Consider the following 19,269-nt stretch of genomic DNA (forward strand, 5'->3'; position numbering starts at 1 on the left):
CCCGGGGGGAGCGAGCGGGCGGGCGCGCGGGCTCAGCATCCTTCTCCCTCCACTGCCGCCTCGGCCCCCACCCGCGGTTGTGACTCTCAGCCTTCTGGCCGCTTCTCTCTCCTCCCCCTTCCCCTCCTCCCCAGCAACCTCCTGGAGCCCGAGCTGCCACTGACACAAGTCTCTGCGCACATATTTACACACTCAACGTTATCTTCAAATGGAAGGACTGGCCTGGGGAGACGGGAGCTCAGCTCTTCCTCTGTGAATAGGGGTGGCAGTGCGAGACCGAGGCCCAGGGAGACAAGACCACAGGGGGGATTTGAAGCCCTCAGGTGGGGGAGGCCGCAGGTAGAAGCAAGTCTCCTGCATCCAGTTGGAAGTTCTTGACCAGAGCACATTTTTCAAGTGTAGGTCACTTGAACTGGGCACTGGTTAGATATGTGGCCTTCTCCTTTTGGGCCTCAGTCTTTAACAGTGGAAAACGAAAGGGTTGGATTAGGTGACTTGGAAGGCCCAAATCTAAGGTGGTGTGATTTGAGGAGTACCATCAGCCTCTGCCACCTTTCACACAGTTTCCTCTCTTTCCTGCACCTACCCCAACACAGCACACCCAGTTTCCCGTGCTTCCGAGTCTTTTTACCTTTGCTGCAGCTAGTAGCAGGCCCTGTGATGGGCTTTCCTGTAGCTCACCTTGTGGGCCTTTGTAGAAGGCTGAAAGAGTGGTTTAAAATGAAACGTGTCACAGCCTGGGCTTGCTTTCTGTTTGCTCGGGCTGCTGTTCTTGTTTCCCCAGGCTAGGCTCTTTCTATGCCAGTTAAAAGGCTGCCTCCTTAGGAAAGATGTGATTATGCATTGGGTTGATTGGCTTATCCTTGAGCTGAAGAGAAGGGAAACATATTATCCAGGGTTTAGTGAGGTTGCTGGGTGAAGTTGCTGGGTTCAGTGGCATTTATGGCATTTCATTGCTTTCTTGCTGTGGTCACTGTGACCCATGCTGTAAGTCCAGTCTTGTACCCCTGCAGCTTCCCTTTCCCAAAGATTGCAGCCCCACTGGTCATCTACCCGGTTTGTTTCTGTTTTGAGTTCTTTCTCATTTCCAAGTTCAACCAGTTAATTGTTTGTAACCCAGACTGTATCCGCTACTTTTCCTTAAGATATCGGGGTTTCACAAGCACTTCATTCAATCCCATTTTCCCCCTCATGCTTACCTCTCATGTACCCATGGGCATGGAAGATGGTGACATGGAGCTTGCTTCTTTCCATACTTTTTTTTTTTTTTTTTTGTGGAGATGGGTTCCTATTTTTAAAGTTACAATTTTTGTATCTCACTCCAATGATATAGCTACCTCCAGTCTCATTATCTTTCCCACTCTTGTGTTTCCTCCATTGTAAGACAATCATTGTTCCCACTCCTTACTTTTTTAAAAATTTTTCCCAGTTTTTGCTGGGCACGTTGGCGCACGCTTGTAATCCCAGCAGCTTGGGAGGCTGAGACAGGAGGATCAAGAGTTTGAAGACAGCCTCAGCAACAGTGAGGCACCAAGCAACTCAAGTGAAACCTTGTCTCTAAATAAAATACAAAATAGGGCTGAAGATTGGCTTAGTGGTTGAGTGCCTCTGAGTTCAATCCCTGGTACCAAATAAATAAATAAATAAATAAATAAAAAATAATAAAATAATAAAAAAATTTCCTAGTTCTTTCATTTTTTTAAAAACATTATGAAATAAACCAAAACCCAGTATTTGTATCATGCTATATAATCATAATTATTTTGGTGAAATAATAATTATTATGAAATAATCATTCTGGGATGGTCCCTTCATCTTGGAATTTTGGTTAATATTTAGTTATAATTCATTTCCAGTGTTGGAAATGTTGTATCAGAAGTATAGAATAACAATTGCCCAAGGCCTTTTCCCCCCTGTGTCTTACGGAGTTTATTCATTTCTTTTTGGTATCTGACACCAGTGGTCCAGGGACCTATGCATCTGTGAGCACCACATTTTTCAGTAAAACTAATAGCTGTTATTGAAAACCAGAGCTTGGCTAGCATCCTTCCTAGACTGCATTCTGAGGAAGAAGCTATTCAAGTGCTGGCACTGAAGGATATTTGAAGTTGCCAAATCTCATCTCATTGATGATTTATACTTTGGAATCCTTGCTCTGATCCCACTGGCTCTAACCCAAGGGCAGCTGACTGTCTGTATTTATGGTTGCAGTAACAATGAAGAGAACTCTCCCAGAATGCAATGCCCCCATCAAGAAACAGAAAAAAAGAGTTGCAGAGCTTGCCCTGAACCTCAGCTCTACATCAGACGATGAACCTCCCTCTTCTGTCAATCATGCAGCAAAAGGTATGCTTGCCTGTATGGTCTGAGGCCACTGGCCATCTGGTTATTTGAATCTCTGGTGCTTGGATTCAGCAGAATATAGTCCAACATCCTTTGGGGAAAAATAAGCAAATTCTACAGAAAGATGTTGGCCATGGAGACTTTTCCATTCTGCCATTCTTCTACTAAAAGAAGTTAAACTTGTTTTAAATTAAAAATTGGATTTTTTTCCCCCAGAAGTTCCTTAGTTTTGATGCTGGTCCTTCAGTAGGTGGCACTCTTTTGCTACTTTAAACCAGTTAGAAGTGGTGAGCAGATCCTGGGGTTCTTATAGAGGAGGAGGGCTCTTTGGTGCTGTCGTCTGGTCTAATTCTCAGGCTTTTGCACATAGTTCTCAATTCCTTCAGCAGTTGCAGGCAGAGGCACCCAGTGATAGTGGAACATCAGCGTATTTGACATTAAGCTCAAAGGATTTCACAGGTCTGGTTGAAATTATCATTTTTTTTTTTTTTTGCCTGCTTTTAAGGGTTGTAGACATTAACAGTTTCCACAGATGCTGTCTGAGAAATTATAAAGTGTCTAGGAGTTTGCTTCAAATACCAGGCAATTAGAAGCAGCTAATTCACATTAATTTTGACTTGCCAGCTGTATTTGTTTTTTAAGACTGCTGTGACAAAGCATCACACACTAGGGTTGCTTAAAGAAACAAATTTATATTTTTCCCACATTTCTGGAAACTAGACATCAAATCAAACTAGGTGTCAACAGGGCCACAAGATCCCTTGGAAGGGTCTTGGGAAGACTCTTTTTCCATCTTGTTTTTGATGGTCGTTGGCAACCCTTGGTGTTTCTTAGCTTGGGTTGGGCAGCTTAATTCCAGTCTCTGCCTTTACCTTCCTTCTGTATCTGTGTACAAATTTCCCTCCTCCTCCTTCCTTTTTTTTTTTTTTTTTTTTTTAAGGTACTAGGGATTGAACTCAAGGACACTCTTATCACTGAGCTATCTCCCCAACCCTTTTTTATTTTTTTGAGACAGGGTGTAAGTTGCTGAGTCTGGCCTCAAACTTTGACATAAAGCTCAAAGGATTTCACAGGTCTGGTTGAAATTATCATTTTCCTTTGCCTGCTTTTCAGGGTTGTAGACATTAACAGTGTCCACAGATGCTGTCTGAGAAATCATAAAGTGTCTAGGAATTTGCTTCAAATACCAGGTGTCCTGCCTTAGTCTCCTGGGTAGAGGGGAATATAGGTGTATGCTGTGCAGGCAAATTTCCCTCTTCTTCTTCTTCTCCTTCTCCTTTTCCTCCTCCTTCTTCTTCTTCTTCTTTTTTTTTTTTTTTAATTTCCCTCTTCTTATAAATCAGTTATTGGATTAGGACCCACCCTCATCTAGAATTATTTCATCTTAACTTATTGCATCTGCAGAGGCCCTGTTTCCAAATAAGTCACATTCACAGGCTCCAGGTGACACAATTTTTGGGAAGGATACTCTGTTCAACCCAGTACACCAGCAGGCTTGCGTTTTTTATCCTTTGTTGGATCACTGACAAACTGGAATGAAACTTGGTAACAGACTGATGACTGAGAGGGTGGGAAATAGTTTATTCACAAGTGGTAAGCTCATTGAAGGGCAGTTACTTATCAGCTGTTACTGGGGAGCTAGTTCAGAGAAAGGCTTGACAGGTGGTACTGCTCATGGAACATTTGGTGCAGCTATGGTTCAGGTTGGATAAGAGACTCTTACAGGCCTTGAGTGTGGAGGTGCGTGTGCCTGTCCGAGGTTTAATTCACAGTGGAGCTGGATATTGTAGTGCATGTCTACTACATGGCTACTTTCAGAGGCTGAGGCAGAAGGATCACTTGAGCTTGTGATCTCAAAACCTATTTTAAAAAAAGAGGTAATGGTGGATTCCAAGCTGGGTGAGAAAATCTGTATGTAATTGGGGCTCCTAAGTGGGAAGACAAAAGCATATTGAGGACATTATTTTTAGGAACTATTAAGGAAAGGGGATTTTGCTTCCTATCTGGGATTTGAGCAGTTTGGTGAAGATAGGGCTCTGTGGAATTGGGAGAGAGCCCACAAGGGAAAAAGGGATAGCATGTCTGGGGAATAAGTGATATTCAGGTAGTGTAGGTGTCTAGTTCTAAGTGACTCTTGGGAGACATTTGCTCTCAAGTAACATCCTTGAAGTAAGGAAAGAACTTTCAGGTAAAGTAAGGTGAGTATGTAATGTTAAAAATCCTTTAAGGCAACTTGTCTACAAGTCTGATTTAAATTTTAAGCCTGTAAGAAATGTGACTGTGAATTAAGAACTGCCCCCCCCACGCCCCAGCCCCACCGTACACATACATATTCCCTTTAATTTTATCAAATAGCTTTAACCTTTTCTGGAATTAGCATCATGTGACTCAGTCAGGATTGCCTATTGCTTTTATGTGTTCAGAATGGAAATTCAGAGGTGGCCAGTTCATTGTATGTATCTGACCAAAGGCCACTTGGTCTTTTTCATTTGCAGAAAGTGAGACAGGAGGCAGAGGCAGATTTCCCCAGGTTAACTTTCATTAAGTAAGAGGAGCTCCACATTGACACAAAAACTTAGGACTAGGAAGGGAGGGAAAAAGGAGGTACTGGAGAATGAATTTAATCAAGTTATTGTATGTAAGAATCTGTCACAATGAATCCCACTATTCTGCACCAACAAGATGTGTGTGTGTGTGTGTATGTGTGTGTGTGTGTGTGTGTGTTTAGCACTAGAGTTAGCAAAATTGCTGTCTCTATGCCCTTCTCTGCCATGCCTGGCATAAAGTGAATGCTAAGTAAATATTTACTGAATATAATTGATAAAAGGTAAAAAGATTGGTTATTTTAAGCTTTTTCAAGAAGCTTAAAATTCTTCACATCTTTGATTTTGCCTATCTCTCCTCCAGTTTGCAGATCATTTCTCTAAGCGCTTTGCATTTATGTCATCTGTGTTCTATATCAGCTCCTTCTAGGAGTCCTTGGGGAGTGTGCTGTCTCACCAGAAATTACCTATATGCTGAGATGCAGGTGTGGCTTTTCTATTCAAGTCATTGATTAAAGCAGGGGCATTTCCATTTCCTCCATCCAATTCTGCCTGCACACACTATTCAAATAGATGATCAAAAAATGTTCCTTAGGGAGGACAATTAGAAAAACAAAAAACTAGTATTTACTATTTCTGTCCATCTGGGCCTTGTTTTTTCTTCCTTTGCTAGATCAATGTGATCATTAATCATTAATGATGAGTAGGTCTATTAGTTTAATCAGTGTGTTTGTTTTTCATTATTCACAAGTTAGTTGTGTTACCAACTCAGGAACTTGACATTTGGCTAGTGTAAAGAAAAAGAAGGTTGATGTTGTCATGGGCACGGTGGCATAGAGTTCTTTTGAGTATTCTAAGAGGAGTTTGAAGGCATTTTCAAGTGTAAATAAATTGGAAATTTGCAGTCAAATAACCTTTGAAGTAAGGGGAGGCCAATGAGGCCATTGTGTTCTTTTTGTTTGTTTCTCACAAACTGGAGAAACTGTGGTCTTGAGCCCAAGAAAATTTCCTTCTGTCCTTAGCTGTGCATCTAGTGTGGGCTCCTAGTTCTTGTTTTTTTTTAAAAAAATAATTTTAGAGACAGCATCTCACTAAGTTGCTGAAGGTCTTGCTAAGTTGTTGAGGCTGGCTTTGAACTCTCAATCCTCCTGCCTCAGCCTCCCAAGCTGCTGGGCTCCCAGTGGGCTCCTGGTTCTCTTGCAGCAAGTTCTTATGGAAGTTGCAAATCTCCTTCACCAACACCACATTAAAAGTACCTTCCCCTCTGCCAGGTTTAATTCTTTCCTAAATAGGCTGTTTGCCCTGAGACACCATTGCTTTCCTGTCAGACCAGATTCATGACCTTAATCAAAAACTTCCTTTATTGGTATCTGTTTAAATTGCTCTAACGAGTTACCATTTATTTGGAATGAAGGAGAAATTGAGTCTTTAAACAGGAATGACGTAGGTATTCTTCAGCAATTGTTAGGCAGGGTGTTTATTAAAATTCATAATTTATTCTTCTATATCTGTATGCTGCTCACCTTGGCCACTAGTGGTTGGAGCTACATTGTCATTTTTAATCGTGGCATGTTTGCCCTACTCCTCTATCACCATGTGAACAATTGTGCCAACAGCTGGGAAACCTCTGGTTCCTCTGTAAAGTGAACATTTCTTCTCTAAAATGACTTAATAATGATTTCTATCAGGTAGAGAAGAAATCTTAAATGAAAACGCTAAATAATGTTTTGGGCTCTGGTAAGTTTTAGAAAGGGAACTCCTAGGGAGGTAAATGGAAATGTCACCCAGCTTTGGCAAGTTCTTAATGAAACTAATGATTTTAATAGACTGACCTTATTATTCCTTTTAATTTATGTCCTCATTACAAAATTGTCAGCTCAGTGCTGCTAAATTCTTTCCAATCTTGGGAAGGCAAACCTCTTGAATTCCTACTCCACCTATGACAGTTGTTTCCTTTTCATCTGAAGAGAGTGGTCCCAAAAGCCCAGGGGTAAAAATAAATAGTGACTCTGGCAGTCTGTGGAAATTAGGGCTAATCTACAGACTTTCTCTTAAATCATGTCAACCTACTAACTGGATTTGTTGTTGTCACTTGTTTTGGTTTGCGGTACTGTAGATTGAACCCAGGGCCAACGTACGTGTTAGGTATACGCTCACCCACTGAGCTACATCCCCAGCCCTAAATGCTGGTTTTTATATGTCATGTGAATAAAAGAGAAATAAGGTTTATTTTCTTTTCCAGCACACTTCTTGATCTCACAGGGAATTACCTAGTAGGGGATGTTTTAGCTGTCTTCATCCTCACTCTGAGAACCTGGAAAGGACAGTGTACAATAACTAGCACCTTGGGAGGGGGAATGATGTAGAAAGATCTTGTGCCAGAGTCTGATGCTGGAATTTTCCAACCAGAGTCACCACTGATTTGCCTAGTGAGCCTGTCATTCGAATTTGGTTCTGTTTTTTTTTTTGCTCAAAGATTTATGAAGATAAAAGAAAATGAGATCTCTTTCAGAGATTCAAAAGTGGCAGAAATCTTGCGTACCCAGGGATGGAATTAAAACCGTTCCATTGTTCATTGTTGGCTCCTCAAGCAAATTTTAACAGCCTGGTGACTTCCTTGAGCTAGACCAAGGCATGCTGTCCATAGAGAAGGATACCAAGTTTTTCAGCCTTTTCATAGTTAGGTGTATGAATGTCTATATAGTTGGTGAAACGATAAGAACTGATTTAACATTGTAGCTTCTGATGAGTCAGGACCTTGGATCCCTGGGCTGCCCCAAAGCAACTTCAGGGCTATACTCAGGGAGCTGTCCACATTGCTGGTACCATCTCTTTCTGTACTAAGCAGTGCAGGTTGAAGCCACAGAAGCAACTGAGAGAATTGAATCTGAACCTTTGGAAGCACAGTTCTTTAGCATGTGGGCATATTTTGCAGACTGCATCTCTCTCCTCACATGGGAGATAATGGATGACTGGAATAGGGATAGTCTTGAGCCCCTGGTAGTCTCTGGCTTGAGCCTCCCCACCCCCACCCCACTGTCTGCTGCTCTCTGAAGATTTCTCTTGAGGGAAACTAATCTTTTCCTATAACTTGGAATAGTAATTCTTTGTAGGTTTATTTTTTTCCCTAATTTTTAAACTAACATATATATATATATATATATATTTTTTAATATTTATATTTTTGGTTGTAACTGGACACAATATCTTTATTTTATTTATTTATTTTTATGTGGTGCTGAGGATCGAACCCAGGGCCTCCCATGTGCTAGGCGAGCACTCTACCGCTGAGCCACAATCCCAGCCCCAAACTAACATATTCTTGTTTCTCACAAATGCAGAAAAGTGCAAAACAGAAAATAAAAATCACCTCACCTCTCAGTTTCCATGGTTACTCATTGTTAATTTTCTGGGTCTTTCCTTCTGAGTGGCACTCTCTGACATATGCTACATTGGTCCATGTAAGCAAGACAGCTCCTTATTAAGAGAATTGGATCTAACTTAACAGGAAGGGGCAGATTTTGTGCCTCTTACGTAGGAACATTCTCAACCAAAATTCCAACTTGCTAACTGATTAGAAGCCAGAAGTTTGGTTTTGGATTTATTCTGATTCCCTTTCCCACATTCACCTGCCTTTTCTTTCTTTTGCAAAATGTTGTATTCTTTTTTTTTTTTTTTGGTGGGAAGTACTGGGGATTAAACCCAGGGGTGCTTAATCACTGGGCTTCATCTCTAGACCATAAAATGTTGTATTCTTTAAAAAAATGCATATTTATATTAGCTATTTGATTTTTTAGGTTGTCTGATAGTTGTTACTTTTGCATAGTACTCTGTTGTGTATAGCATGGACATTTTATAGAATAGGTCTTAAACCAAAGTAATTGTTGGTGTATTAAACAGTATCAGTATTTTGAGCTCTGACATATTTCAGCCTTCTGGGACCTAAATCGTTGCTCAAGAAAGGCTCTGTTTGCTGGTAGGATATAGATCCTCCATCCTCATTCTTAAACTTTCGAAGCCTGAACATTTGCACTAGTACAATGTACAATAAAATATCTTAAGGAATCATACACTCTGTAGGTCCTCAGGAAGGGTGACACCTGGCTGATAAGCCTTTAAATCCACTATGATAGACTTCTTATTAATTTCTATCAAATGAAAAGCCTCAGTCCAGATGTTGGGGTTATAAAGTTGATTTTGACAAAATTCCTGCTCTCTAGGAGTGACCCTGTTCAGTGGGGGTGGCATGTGGCAAATGATAACTGTCTCTAAGACAACATGTTGAGTGCTTTGATGATCGTGGGAGTATCAGTGTCACTGGGGCATAGTAGAAGGGAAAATCATTTAGGCTTGGGGCCCTGGGGAAGGCTTGTCATCCCTCAGCAAGTTTGTGTTCTAGCTGGGAAATAAATGGATCAGTACAAGTAGGCTTTAGAATCATGAAGTATTGATTAGGTGAGGAATACCTGAATAGTGACTATTTCAGTTCTATACAGAATTGTTTTAACCAATTAAAAAAACAATTGTTTTACATGGCTTCCCTCTGCACCGTCCCTCAGAATCTTCCACAAGCAGCCAAGCTTTGAATCAGAATCTTTTCTCAGCAACTTCCCTTCTCCCTCAAAGGAATTGTGCCTCATTGCTCAGTTTTTTCATATTCATTTTAAATTTTAATAGGTAATATATTCACATGGTTCATAATTCAAAAATATAAAAATATACCCAGTATAAACTCTTGGTGATATGATTGTAAATCAAATTTATTTTCTTTGCTTTCACTTGTTCTAAGTAATAATTTTTTTTTATTCTGTCTCCATGCCCTAACCCCTGCATGTGTGCATAATCACACTTTTATTGGTATTGTATCTCTTTCCTTCCAAAGCTCAATTATAATACAATTACAAGAAATATAAATATATAGTTGTATTTTCCCTCTGTATTACGCAAAAGTTCAGGAGGCCGTACTTGTGCATGTGGCTTTGCTCTTCTGTTATTTCTATAGCAGTGTGTCTTGGTGATCTGTTTCCATGCATCAGCAGGTGTTCTCGGGCTTTCTTGTTTCTTGGCACTCTTAGTGTTGCACTTTTGTTTTTACCATGTCCCTAGGTCAAAATAAATACCTGTGAGGCATGGTGGCAGATGCCTGTAATTCTAGCAGCTCTGGAGGCTGAGGGAGGAGGATTGTGAGTTCAAGGCCAACCTCAGGAACCTAGCAAGGCACTTAGTAACTCAGGGAGACCCTTCCTCTAAATAAAATATGAAAAAGGACTGGGGATGTGCTTCAGTGGTTAAGTGCCCTGGATTCAATCTCTGGTACAAAAACAAAAACAAAAACAAACAAAAAAACAGCCTAACAATTCAGGTTATTAAATATTTATTGAACTCTAAGTAACAAGCCTTTATCTTATATTATATTTTGTTACTTGGGGATTGAACCCCAGGGTGTGCTACCACTGAGCTACATCCCAAACCCTTTTTATTTTTCACTTTGAGCCAGGATCTCCTTAGGTTGCTTAGGGCCTCAACTAAGTTGCTGAGGATGGCCTCAAATTTGTGATGCTCCTGCCTCAGCCTCTGGAGTTGATGGAATTCCAGGCATATGGCACCAAGCTTGGCTAGTAAAAAGACTTTATATTCTAACAACAATAAAAACACTTGAAATTCACATAAATTGAAAAATATTTTCATTTTATCTTTAAATAACCACAATTACTTATTAATGAGATATAGGCATTGTACGACTTCTCTATCCCTGGATTCTGGTTGAATGTCACCACTTTCATTTCCTGTTCTGCGTTATCCCCTGGTTTGTAATTTATATCATTTTCAGTGGGGGGTTATATAGAAATTGTTGACCAAACTTTTAAGAAATAGTCTATTTCCAAATTCAGGCAGATTTGAGAGACTCCTTGAATAAAATTACATTGGGTTAATAGATTCATAGGTCTGCATAAGGGAGGGAAAGAGATAGTGGAGTTATTGTCCATATGGAGGTAGCTCAGCACTTCTTATAGCTGCAAAGGTGCTCCTTCCTTGAGGTTCTTTAACAAAGTTGTTGATGGTGAAGATGATGGTTTGGCTCCCTCAGGCTGCTGGCTCCCTCCTGGAGCTGTGCCTCTGCTACTCTCTACCTAAGTTGGTGGTTCCACCAGAGCTTCTTTTCCTGTTTTTCTTTCCTTTCTCTTTTTCCTTCCTTCCTTTCCTCTTTTTCCCCTCACTTGTTGCTTCTGTTCTTGTTCTTCCCCGATTTCTCTCCCTGTGAGCCAGCTTTTCTCCAGAGCTGCAGTGTGGGCACCCCCTTTTTGATATATATATATATATATATCTCATGTATATATGTGTGTGTATATATATATGTATTTATTATCTGTGGGCAGACACAATACCTTTATTTTATTTATTTTTGTGTGGTGCTGAGGATGGAACCCAGTGCCTTACATGTGCTAGGTAAGCACTCTGCTACTGAGCAACAACCGCAGCCCGTGAACCCTCTCTCCTACCAATAAGTTTGAAGGACTGTGCAAGCAAGGAGAACTAGCAAGAAGATTAAACAATTAGAAACTGGTAGTCTGCTGATGGAATCTTTGGAAATGGAACCAGGCATCAGTCTTTGTAGAAATTGATGTTTAAATAAACAGTAGCAGTAGAAATAAAGTATCTTCAGCCAATATACTTTGTATTTGACAGTATGCTTTCACATGTTTTTTCATTTAATCTTTAAACAACCAGTCAGTTAGATGTTACCATCCCAGTTTTATAGTGGGGGAAATTTAAAGGGTGGGGAACTATTATTTTTGAGCTCCTATTGTGTCAAGTACCCTAGAAACTTTCAGTGACTTTCCCATGATTATAGAACTAGTGAGAGGTAGAAAACACATTGTCATTAAATGAACCTCCTGTATGCAGTGCATGTATGGAATACTTCTTGAATGAATGAAGTTTGGACTTGTAGAGGCTATTTTGTGACATAAACTTACCTCAACATTTCTCTTTTTCTTTTCCAGCATCTTCTACAAGCCTAAGTGAGTCTGACAGTGAGACAGAGGGGAAGCCGCGTAGCTCTGACTGTTTTGATGATGCATTCAAAGCAGACTCTCTGGTGGAGGGAACATCTTCTCGGTACTCCATGTATAACAGTGTCTCCCAGAAGCTTATGGTATGTCACTGCTTGGGTTGAATTTCTAAAGCTGCCCCAACAGAGTGAGAGAAGGGCAGTTTGTATTTGTATGACAAAAAGAAAAGCTAGGGCATGGATTTTTTTCCTCTCTTTTCCAGCTACTGAAATTTGACAAGAGTGTGGCCTCCTTTTCTATAGAAGTATCTGTCACATTGGGATAATCTATGGAAAGTGACTGCATAGGCCTATTTCCTCCTATTCTATCCAGAACTGGTTCACCTTTTGGTATCCTTACTAATGAATTCTTACTATAAGCATGTGTGAATATACTTGCCTAAAAATGATGTGTGTCAGTGGATAAAGACTTCATGCTAGGAATTTTTGTTCTATCGAGTAATCTCAGAAGAAATGACTAAACTCTTTTTTAGTCCCAAAATAAATGGGAGTAGTATGGTGTTTTTTTCCAAAGAAGGCCCAATTCCTTTTCCCAATTTTTATACCCATTGATATATCACAAGAAGAAAGGTGAATAGGGAGAGTGCTTACTTTCCTCACCAAAATTTAGTATATATGTTTAAAGGTTATAGAGTTCAAGTTTCCCATCTGACTAACTTCAGGAATATCACAGTTGACTCCTCCATTTCCTGTTGGATTCCCTTAAGAATGAGAAATGCCCCTGCTGAAGTCATAGGTCAGGATATTCGTTTGGGGGCCTTAAGCTTTGGGAGAGGGAAGATTAGGGAGACTTGTGACAGCCAGCTCTCTGAGGGGCGGGGGCGGGGAAGATTTGTGTCTACTGTAGGGATTCCATCCAGGTCTTGAGCAGGTGCTTTCAACAAGAATGTAGATCTCCAGGGGGAATTTCTCTGGACCAGAGTTCTTTTATCAGGTAAGGGATTTGAGATTTGGGTTTTTTATCTTTGGGATGTGTTCCTAGACCCAGGAACTGTAGAGTATAGGGTAAACTTACAGACAGTTGTGACATTTGAAAAAGCATTTCTGTCCCAGGACCTTCCATACCAGAATTTCACCTGAAGTGAGTTTAATCTTTTGATTAAATGGGCTTCTACAAGAGCTCATTATTCTTGCAGAGTAAGACTGTTTGACTGGCTAAGGGTCAGGCAGAAGTTACTGCTCAGAGCTGTCCCATTTTAAATTATGTTCTCTTTATCAACTCTACTCTGGATCTTTTCACTTAATCAGACAAATTAGCTGGAAGGATAAGTTGTGCAAATGTCCAGTGAGATTCATTATGTACTCTTAGTGCTTTTAATTATAGCTATGTGGTCCCTTCTCATTTATCCAACTTCTAGTTGCCACAGACCTTTACCTTCAGAATAGACAGTCACTGGACCCATGGTTACTGCAGTTATTTATTTATGCTTCTTTTCTTCATTAGGCTAGAAGGCAGAATTTAGGCCTTAATCATCTGTATTTCTCAGGGCTTAACACAGTATCTGGCATATGATAGGGGCTAAATAAATGTCTGTTGTATTGAATTAATTGTGCTCTCTTTTCTTTTTCAGGCCAAAATGGGCTTCAAGGAAGGTGAAGGATTGGGAAAATACAGCCAAGGTCGGAAGGACATTGTTGAGGCTTCTAATCAGAAAGGTCGAAGAGGCTTGGGTCTGACCCTGAGGGGCTTTGATCAGGAGCTGAATGTGGACTGGCGAGACGAACCAGAGGTAACTAGTGAGGGAAGGAGGAAACCTTGTGGTTTTGGATGTGTGGCTTTGTGAGACCATATTAACAAACAGAAATCTATAGTGGCAGTGTAAGCAGGGTGGTTAGAGGGGGTTAGTTTCTTACATGGGAGGGACTGGGGATGTCCAGAATGGAAAGTAGAAGACTGGGCAAGGATATTGATTTGTGTCTCGTTGTTTTCTAGGACTTCTAAGACCAGTAGGTAAAAGATGCTGGAAGGCAGTGTTTGGCTTCATAAAAACCTTTAGTGAATAGGTACAGCTCACCACTAGTGGAATAAGAAAGGCTGTGGACACCCTCTGTTGAAGGGATTCAAGTGGGCCAAATGAGCCTGTACTGTCCATTGTGTGACTGACTGGATTAGGTGTCCTCTAAGATCCTTCCATCTCCACAAGTTAACAGGTGTTTGTTGGTGCCATATTGCTTTTCTACTGTGAGCTTAATCTGTTGTCTTAAGTACCAGTTTGTTGTGAGACAAAAAGAGACTCTTATTATCTCTTTTCATGGTACAGATAACGTTGAGATTTTTTTATTTTCATTTATTGATGTCCTATTTTATTCCACAAAGGATTTGAAGTAAGTTTAACAAAATTACCTAAAAACATGATGAGATATCACCATTACAGAGATGAGATTAGAGAAAACAGAATATAAATGTCTAGCATTTCTACATAGTTGGTGTGATTGAGCTTTAGATGGGGCTCTGAACTAGCTGGATATTGCTATATCGTTTTGTCTCCCTGATTTTTTTTTTTTTTTACATTTTAATTTTTAGTTGTAGTTGGCCATAATACCTTTATTTTATTTATTTACATGTAGTGCTGAGGATTGAACCCAGGGCCCCCACATGTACTAGGCAAGCGCTCTACCACTGAGCCACAACCCCAACCCTGTCTCTCTGATTTTTGTCTCCAGTTCAGGAAAGGATGTGAACCTGCTCATGATGAAAGCCTAATAAAGCTTCAGAGTGAAATTTTGACAAGCCAGGAACTAATAGGTTCTGGGGTGGTCTTTCTATGTTTCCTTGTAGTTATGGTGCTGTGTAGCAGAATAGCAGAGGAGACAGTGCAGAATAGGTGGGAGGCGAGAATTCTACCACTGAATCACCAGTGCCTCCTTGAAAAAGTGCCTCCTTGAAAAAGACTATGGTGGGTAGGTTACTAGATAGAGGCTTTTGCATGAGAAATACCTAGTGCTTTCCAAGTTTTTATTTGTGTGTAAACAAGTACACAGTTTTGATCCTTTCAGTGGCACAGAATTTAAGTGAACTTTGTTAAACTAGAAATCTGAAATTTGCTTGTAAGATCTCTGTTTTTAATTGAAATAAGCTATTGAAATTCCTTTTTGGGGTGAGACTTTCCCAGTTCTCATTTGCCATTATTCAGTTTTTGTCTTAGAAAACATGCCTGATAAATAAGTCAGAGTTTGGCTCAACCATCAGTTGCTATCCACTTCTTTTTTTTTTTTTAAAGAGAGAGAGAGAGAATTTTAATATTTATTTTTTAGTTTTCGGCGGACACTACATCTTTGTTTGTATGTGGTGCTGAGGATCGAACCTGAGCTGCACGCATGCCAAGCGAGCGTGCTACCTCTTGAGCCACATCCCCAGCCCGCTATCCACTTCTTTAAGACAGATGAATTTGGGGGGCCTGAGGAAATGTCCAGACCTGGGATCACTATAAGGAGAATGCTCAGTGGCTACTACAGTCCAGGAGTGTAAACTCAAGGTTTGAGCCATTGGATAAAGTCCACTTTTCAGGTAACCTTAATGTATAGACTTTCATGGAGAGATTGAGTCTGCATTTGCTTGATAAAGGAGCATCCAAAATATATATGAACTTTTTTCCCTAAAGTTTATAATTTAAATTTATGCCTAAAGGTGATGGATTTGACCAGGAGGAGAAACCATGTTACACTGCCAGATTCATGGACAAAAGGTTTCAGTAATTTTTCTTTTCTACTTTTTCTGTTGATGGCAGTTTGCTTGCCCTCAAGACCTTGCATTGTGATACAATTTTATGGCTTTCAGAGCATGTAATATTACCTTTAATCACGTTGCTTCAATTTGCAATGGTGAATCTCTTTTCCACACTTGCTTGGGAGGCAGTCTGTGAAGCTGCCATGCAGGTTAGCCACCTGGTTAGGTTTTATAATCCATGTTTCTCGAGCCCAGTGGTACTTAGTTTTGGATGCACAGTAGAATCATCTGGGGACTTTTAAAAACATATATCCAGTCCCCATCTCAGATCAACAGAATCATGTAGTCTGAAGCTAGGGCCTGTACATCAGAAATTTTATTGAAAAGCCTTGCAGGAGATCCTAATGTACAGTTAGAGTGAGAACCACTGTCTTTGGCTGTTAGGGAAAGTCATTGAAAATTAAGAGGAAGCAGCCATCAGAGATGCCAGCTTCTGCTGTATTGGAATCATTGAGAGAGGAATAAATAACCAATTTCTGGGTATAATAAGCAGTTTTGGGGTTATTTTGTGAATAACACTGTGAAAGCATCAGGAGGTGAGACTCATTGCCACTGTCTTCTTGATGAAATTAACTCCATAAATATGTATATGTGTGTGTGTGTGTGTGTGTATATAAATAAGTAAAGGCTGAGGCCTTTTCATAAATGTTTGTGTATGTGTATGTGTGTGTATGAAGGCTGAGGCAGGAGGATGACAAGTTCGAGAATAGTCTCAGCAATTTAGTGAGATCCTGTCTCAAAAAAAAAAAAATGGATTATGGATGTGACTGAGTGGTTAAATGCTCCTGGGTTCAATCCTCAGTACAAAAAAAAAAAAAAATGTATCTATGTCTATATATCACATATGTTACAAACACCTGTTGACTTCTCTGTCCTCACCACTCTAATTTTAAACCTCTTTGGTCAAGGGCCTGTCTTATTTAAGTCTGTATTCTGAGGAATACATAGTAGGTACTCATCAAATAATATTGGAACAAATTAAAGAAACCTTGAAGATTTGGGAAGTTTCTAGAGATTCAAAACAGAACCAGAGATGGCCTTCAGAAGTTGAACTTCAAAATTTTGGTTTTCCCTTCTCATGTCTGACCACTGCATTTGGCTTCAGCAACTTGGAGCCTTCTCAGTCTGAGTCCCTCTGGATTGTTTTGGGGAAGTCCTGGAGACTTGGGGTGGAGCCCCAAGGATCTGTCTTACCCGACTTATTTGCCTCTCTTTTGTTCATAGCCCAGTGCCTGTGAGCAGGTGTCATGGTTCCCAGAGTGCACCACTGAAATTCCTGATACTCAAGAAATGAGTGATTGGATGGTTGTGGGAAAGGTAGGATGTCAGTAAAATGTACCCTAATATCTTAGCCTCTCCTAACTTTTCTCCTTCTTGAGTCCTGTTATATGGATACTTATAGTTTTAAGAAAAATTTGACCATTATGGAAGGAATAAAACTGTTAAGAGGGTTTATCGAGGGCTTTATAAATCTGCACCTTGGAGATGTAGCAGACAGATTTTTTTTTTTTTTTCCTCCTAGTCATTGAACTTAACAGGCAGACAAAATGAGTAACCTCTATCTCTTCCTTACGGATGCCTTATGGAGTGATTTATTGTGTATTTGTATATTCTGGTCACTGCTGGGCACCATCCAGGTAAATGAAAAGATATTGTCCCTATCTTCAGAAAGTAATCATGGAATTGGTACAGGAGGAATTTGTTTAATCCTGTTCTAGAAAATCTTAAGAATAAAGTTGGCTACCAAATCAGTGTGATTAGAGAGTAGTTCTTTAAGTGTGGAGGCCCCTGGGGATCTCTGAGACCCTTTCAGGGAGTTCACAAGGTCAAAATTATCTTCGTAATGATTTGAAAAGTTATTTGCCCCTTTACTCTCATAGATTCACAGGTGATCAGTGGAATTTTTCAGAAACTTTGACATGTGATGTTACAATTTATTGGTGAAAAAAATGATCAAAATACAAAATCAAGGAAGAGAACTTAGCCTTCTTCTAGTAAGCCAGATGTTGAAGAGATTTACAAAACTGAAAAATAAAACTATCCTCCTGGCTAAATTTTTTTGAAATATGGTTATTTTTCATAAAATAATTTCTGTTAACATAGTTTTTCTTTTACATTGAATTAAGAAGCATCAAAAATCTTAGTTTTAATTTCTATTACTAAACATTGATATCTGCCTAATTCATATAAACAAAACTCTTTGGAATCCTCAATGAATTTTTTGTTTGTTTGTTTGTTTGTTTTGGTACTGGGGATTGACTCAGGGGCACTCAACTACTGAGCCACATCCCCAGCCCTATTTTGTATTTTATTTAGAGACAGGGTCTCTCTGAGTTGCTTTGCGCCTCGCTTTTGCTGAGGCTGGCTTTGAACTTGGGGTCCTCCTTCCTCAGCCTCCCAAGCCACTGGGATTACAGGCGTGTGCCACCGTGCCCAGCTTGGAGTCCTCAATTATTTTTTAAAAATGATTTTGGGATGCTGGGGTTTGAACCCAGGACCTTGCACATGCTAGTAAGCACTGTACCCCTGAACTCCATCTGTAGCCCTGAGCCTTTATTTTCTCTAATGCTACTGGGCCAGGGGCCTGGGATCAAGCAGTTGTACTCATCTGAGAGCGAGAGGCTTCCTGGTTGAAGGACAGGCCTCTGTCACTTGGGGCACTCCCCATCCTTTTACCTATGTGCTCCAGGGACAGGCAGCTTGCCTGTCTCCTTCCTGTTTGCTTTTCCTGGCCTCAGCATTCGTGAGTCTGGTGTCCATATGGTGCTTCACTCAGAGCTCCCAGGGGACTGCTTCATCTCACAGCCATCTGGAGGACAGCCAGAGGGATTTAGGATTGTGTCATTCTCACTCCTCAGGGATTGATATTTCTTGGCAGGGACTCAAGCCCCTTCTTGCTCTGCTCACTTAGAACCCTAATTTCTCCATTCACCCATCCCTCCCCCCCTCAGTCACACTTGGTCATTATTTATTGTTTCTTCTCCCTGTAGAGAAAGATGATTATTGAAGACGAAACAGAGTTTTGTGGAGAAGAGCTGCTTCACAGTATGTTGCAGTGTAAGGTAAGACTTGTGGCTAGAGCCAAACATGAAAACCTTCTGTGAAGTAATTGACCAGACTTGTCCAGTTTTCTTTTTGGTCATTTGTAGGGGGATTGAATTTAAGATTTTTCCCATAGATCAGATACGTAGCCTGGTATATATCTCCAAAATGTCTTTTTTTTTTTTTTCCTAGTGACTATCTTGCTGTCTCTGTGGTCAGTAGTTAGGAAAGAATTCACTTGACCTTAATGGATCAGTTCATTGTAATCCTGAGGAGGCCTGGTATAGCAAAAAGCTTGGGATCATTTTTAGCATCAAATAAACCTGGATTCAAACTTAATTGTACAACTCTTTTGCTTTGTGATATTGGGCCAGTTGCCTCAGCATCTTTTTTATTTCCTCATCTATAAACTGGGTAGAAAATACCTCTGTGGGTGCTTATGAGAGCTGGAGTTATGAAAACAGTGGATGTGAAGCACCCAGCTCAATGCTGGCCTCCTCTGGATGCTTTTTTGTCCTGATTGGGAATCAGGAAGCACATGT

The 19,269-nt window shown here is 40.3% G+C and overlaps 1 protein-coding gene across 2 annotated transcripts in view; it reads left to right on the forward strand.

Annotated features, from left to right (window-relative positions):
• The first annotated feature begins 304 nt into the window (after nt 1-304).
• Nucleotides 305-19,269, forward strand: part of Cmtr1 (cap methyltransferase 1) — a 55,504-nt gene continuing 36,539 nt past the window's right edge. The window contains exons 1-6 of one of the 2 annotated variants that reach the window (XM_015487671.2): nt 305-323; nt 2,212-2,346; nt 11,891-12,042; nt 13,530-13,688; nt 16,910-17,002; nt 18,676-18,747. In XM_015487671.2, coding sequence (XP_015343157.1) covers nt 2,217-2,346; nt 11,891-12,042; nt 13,530-13,688; nt 16,910-17,002; nt 18,676-18,747 — 606 coding nt within the window. In that variant the 5' untranslated portion in view covers nt 305-323; nt 2,212-2,216. Of the gene's footprint in view, nt 324-2,211; nt 2,347-11,890; nt 12,043-13,529; nt 13,689-16,909; nt 17,003-18,675; nt 18,748-19,269 lie in introns of those variants that run through there. The other variant, XM_048805230.1, reaches the window with a different exon arrangement.

This window comes from Marmota marmota, unplaced genomic scaffold (assembly GCF_001458135.2).
Source record: "Marmota marmota marmota unplaced genomic scaffold, marMar, whole genome shotgun sequence".
NCBI classification, from domain to species: Eukaryota; Metazoa; Chordata; class Mammalia; order Rodentia; family Sciuridae; genus Marmota; species Marmota marmota.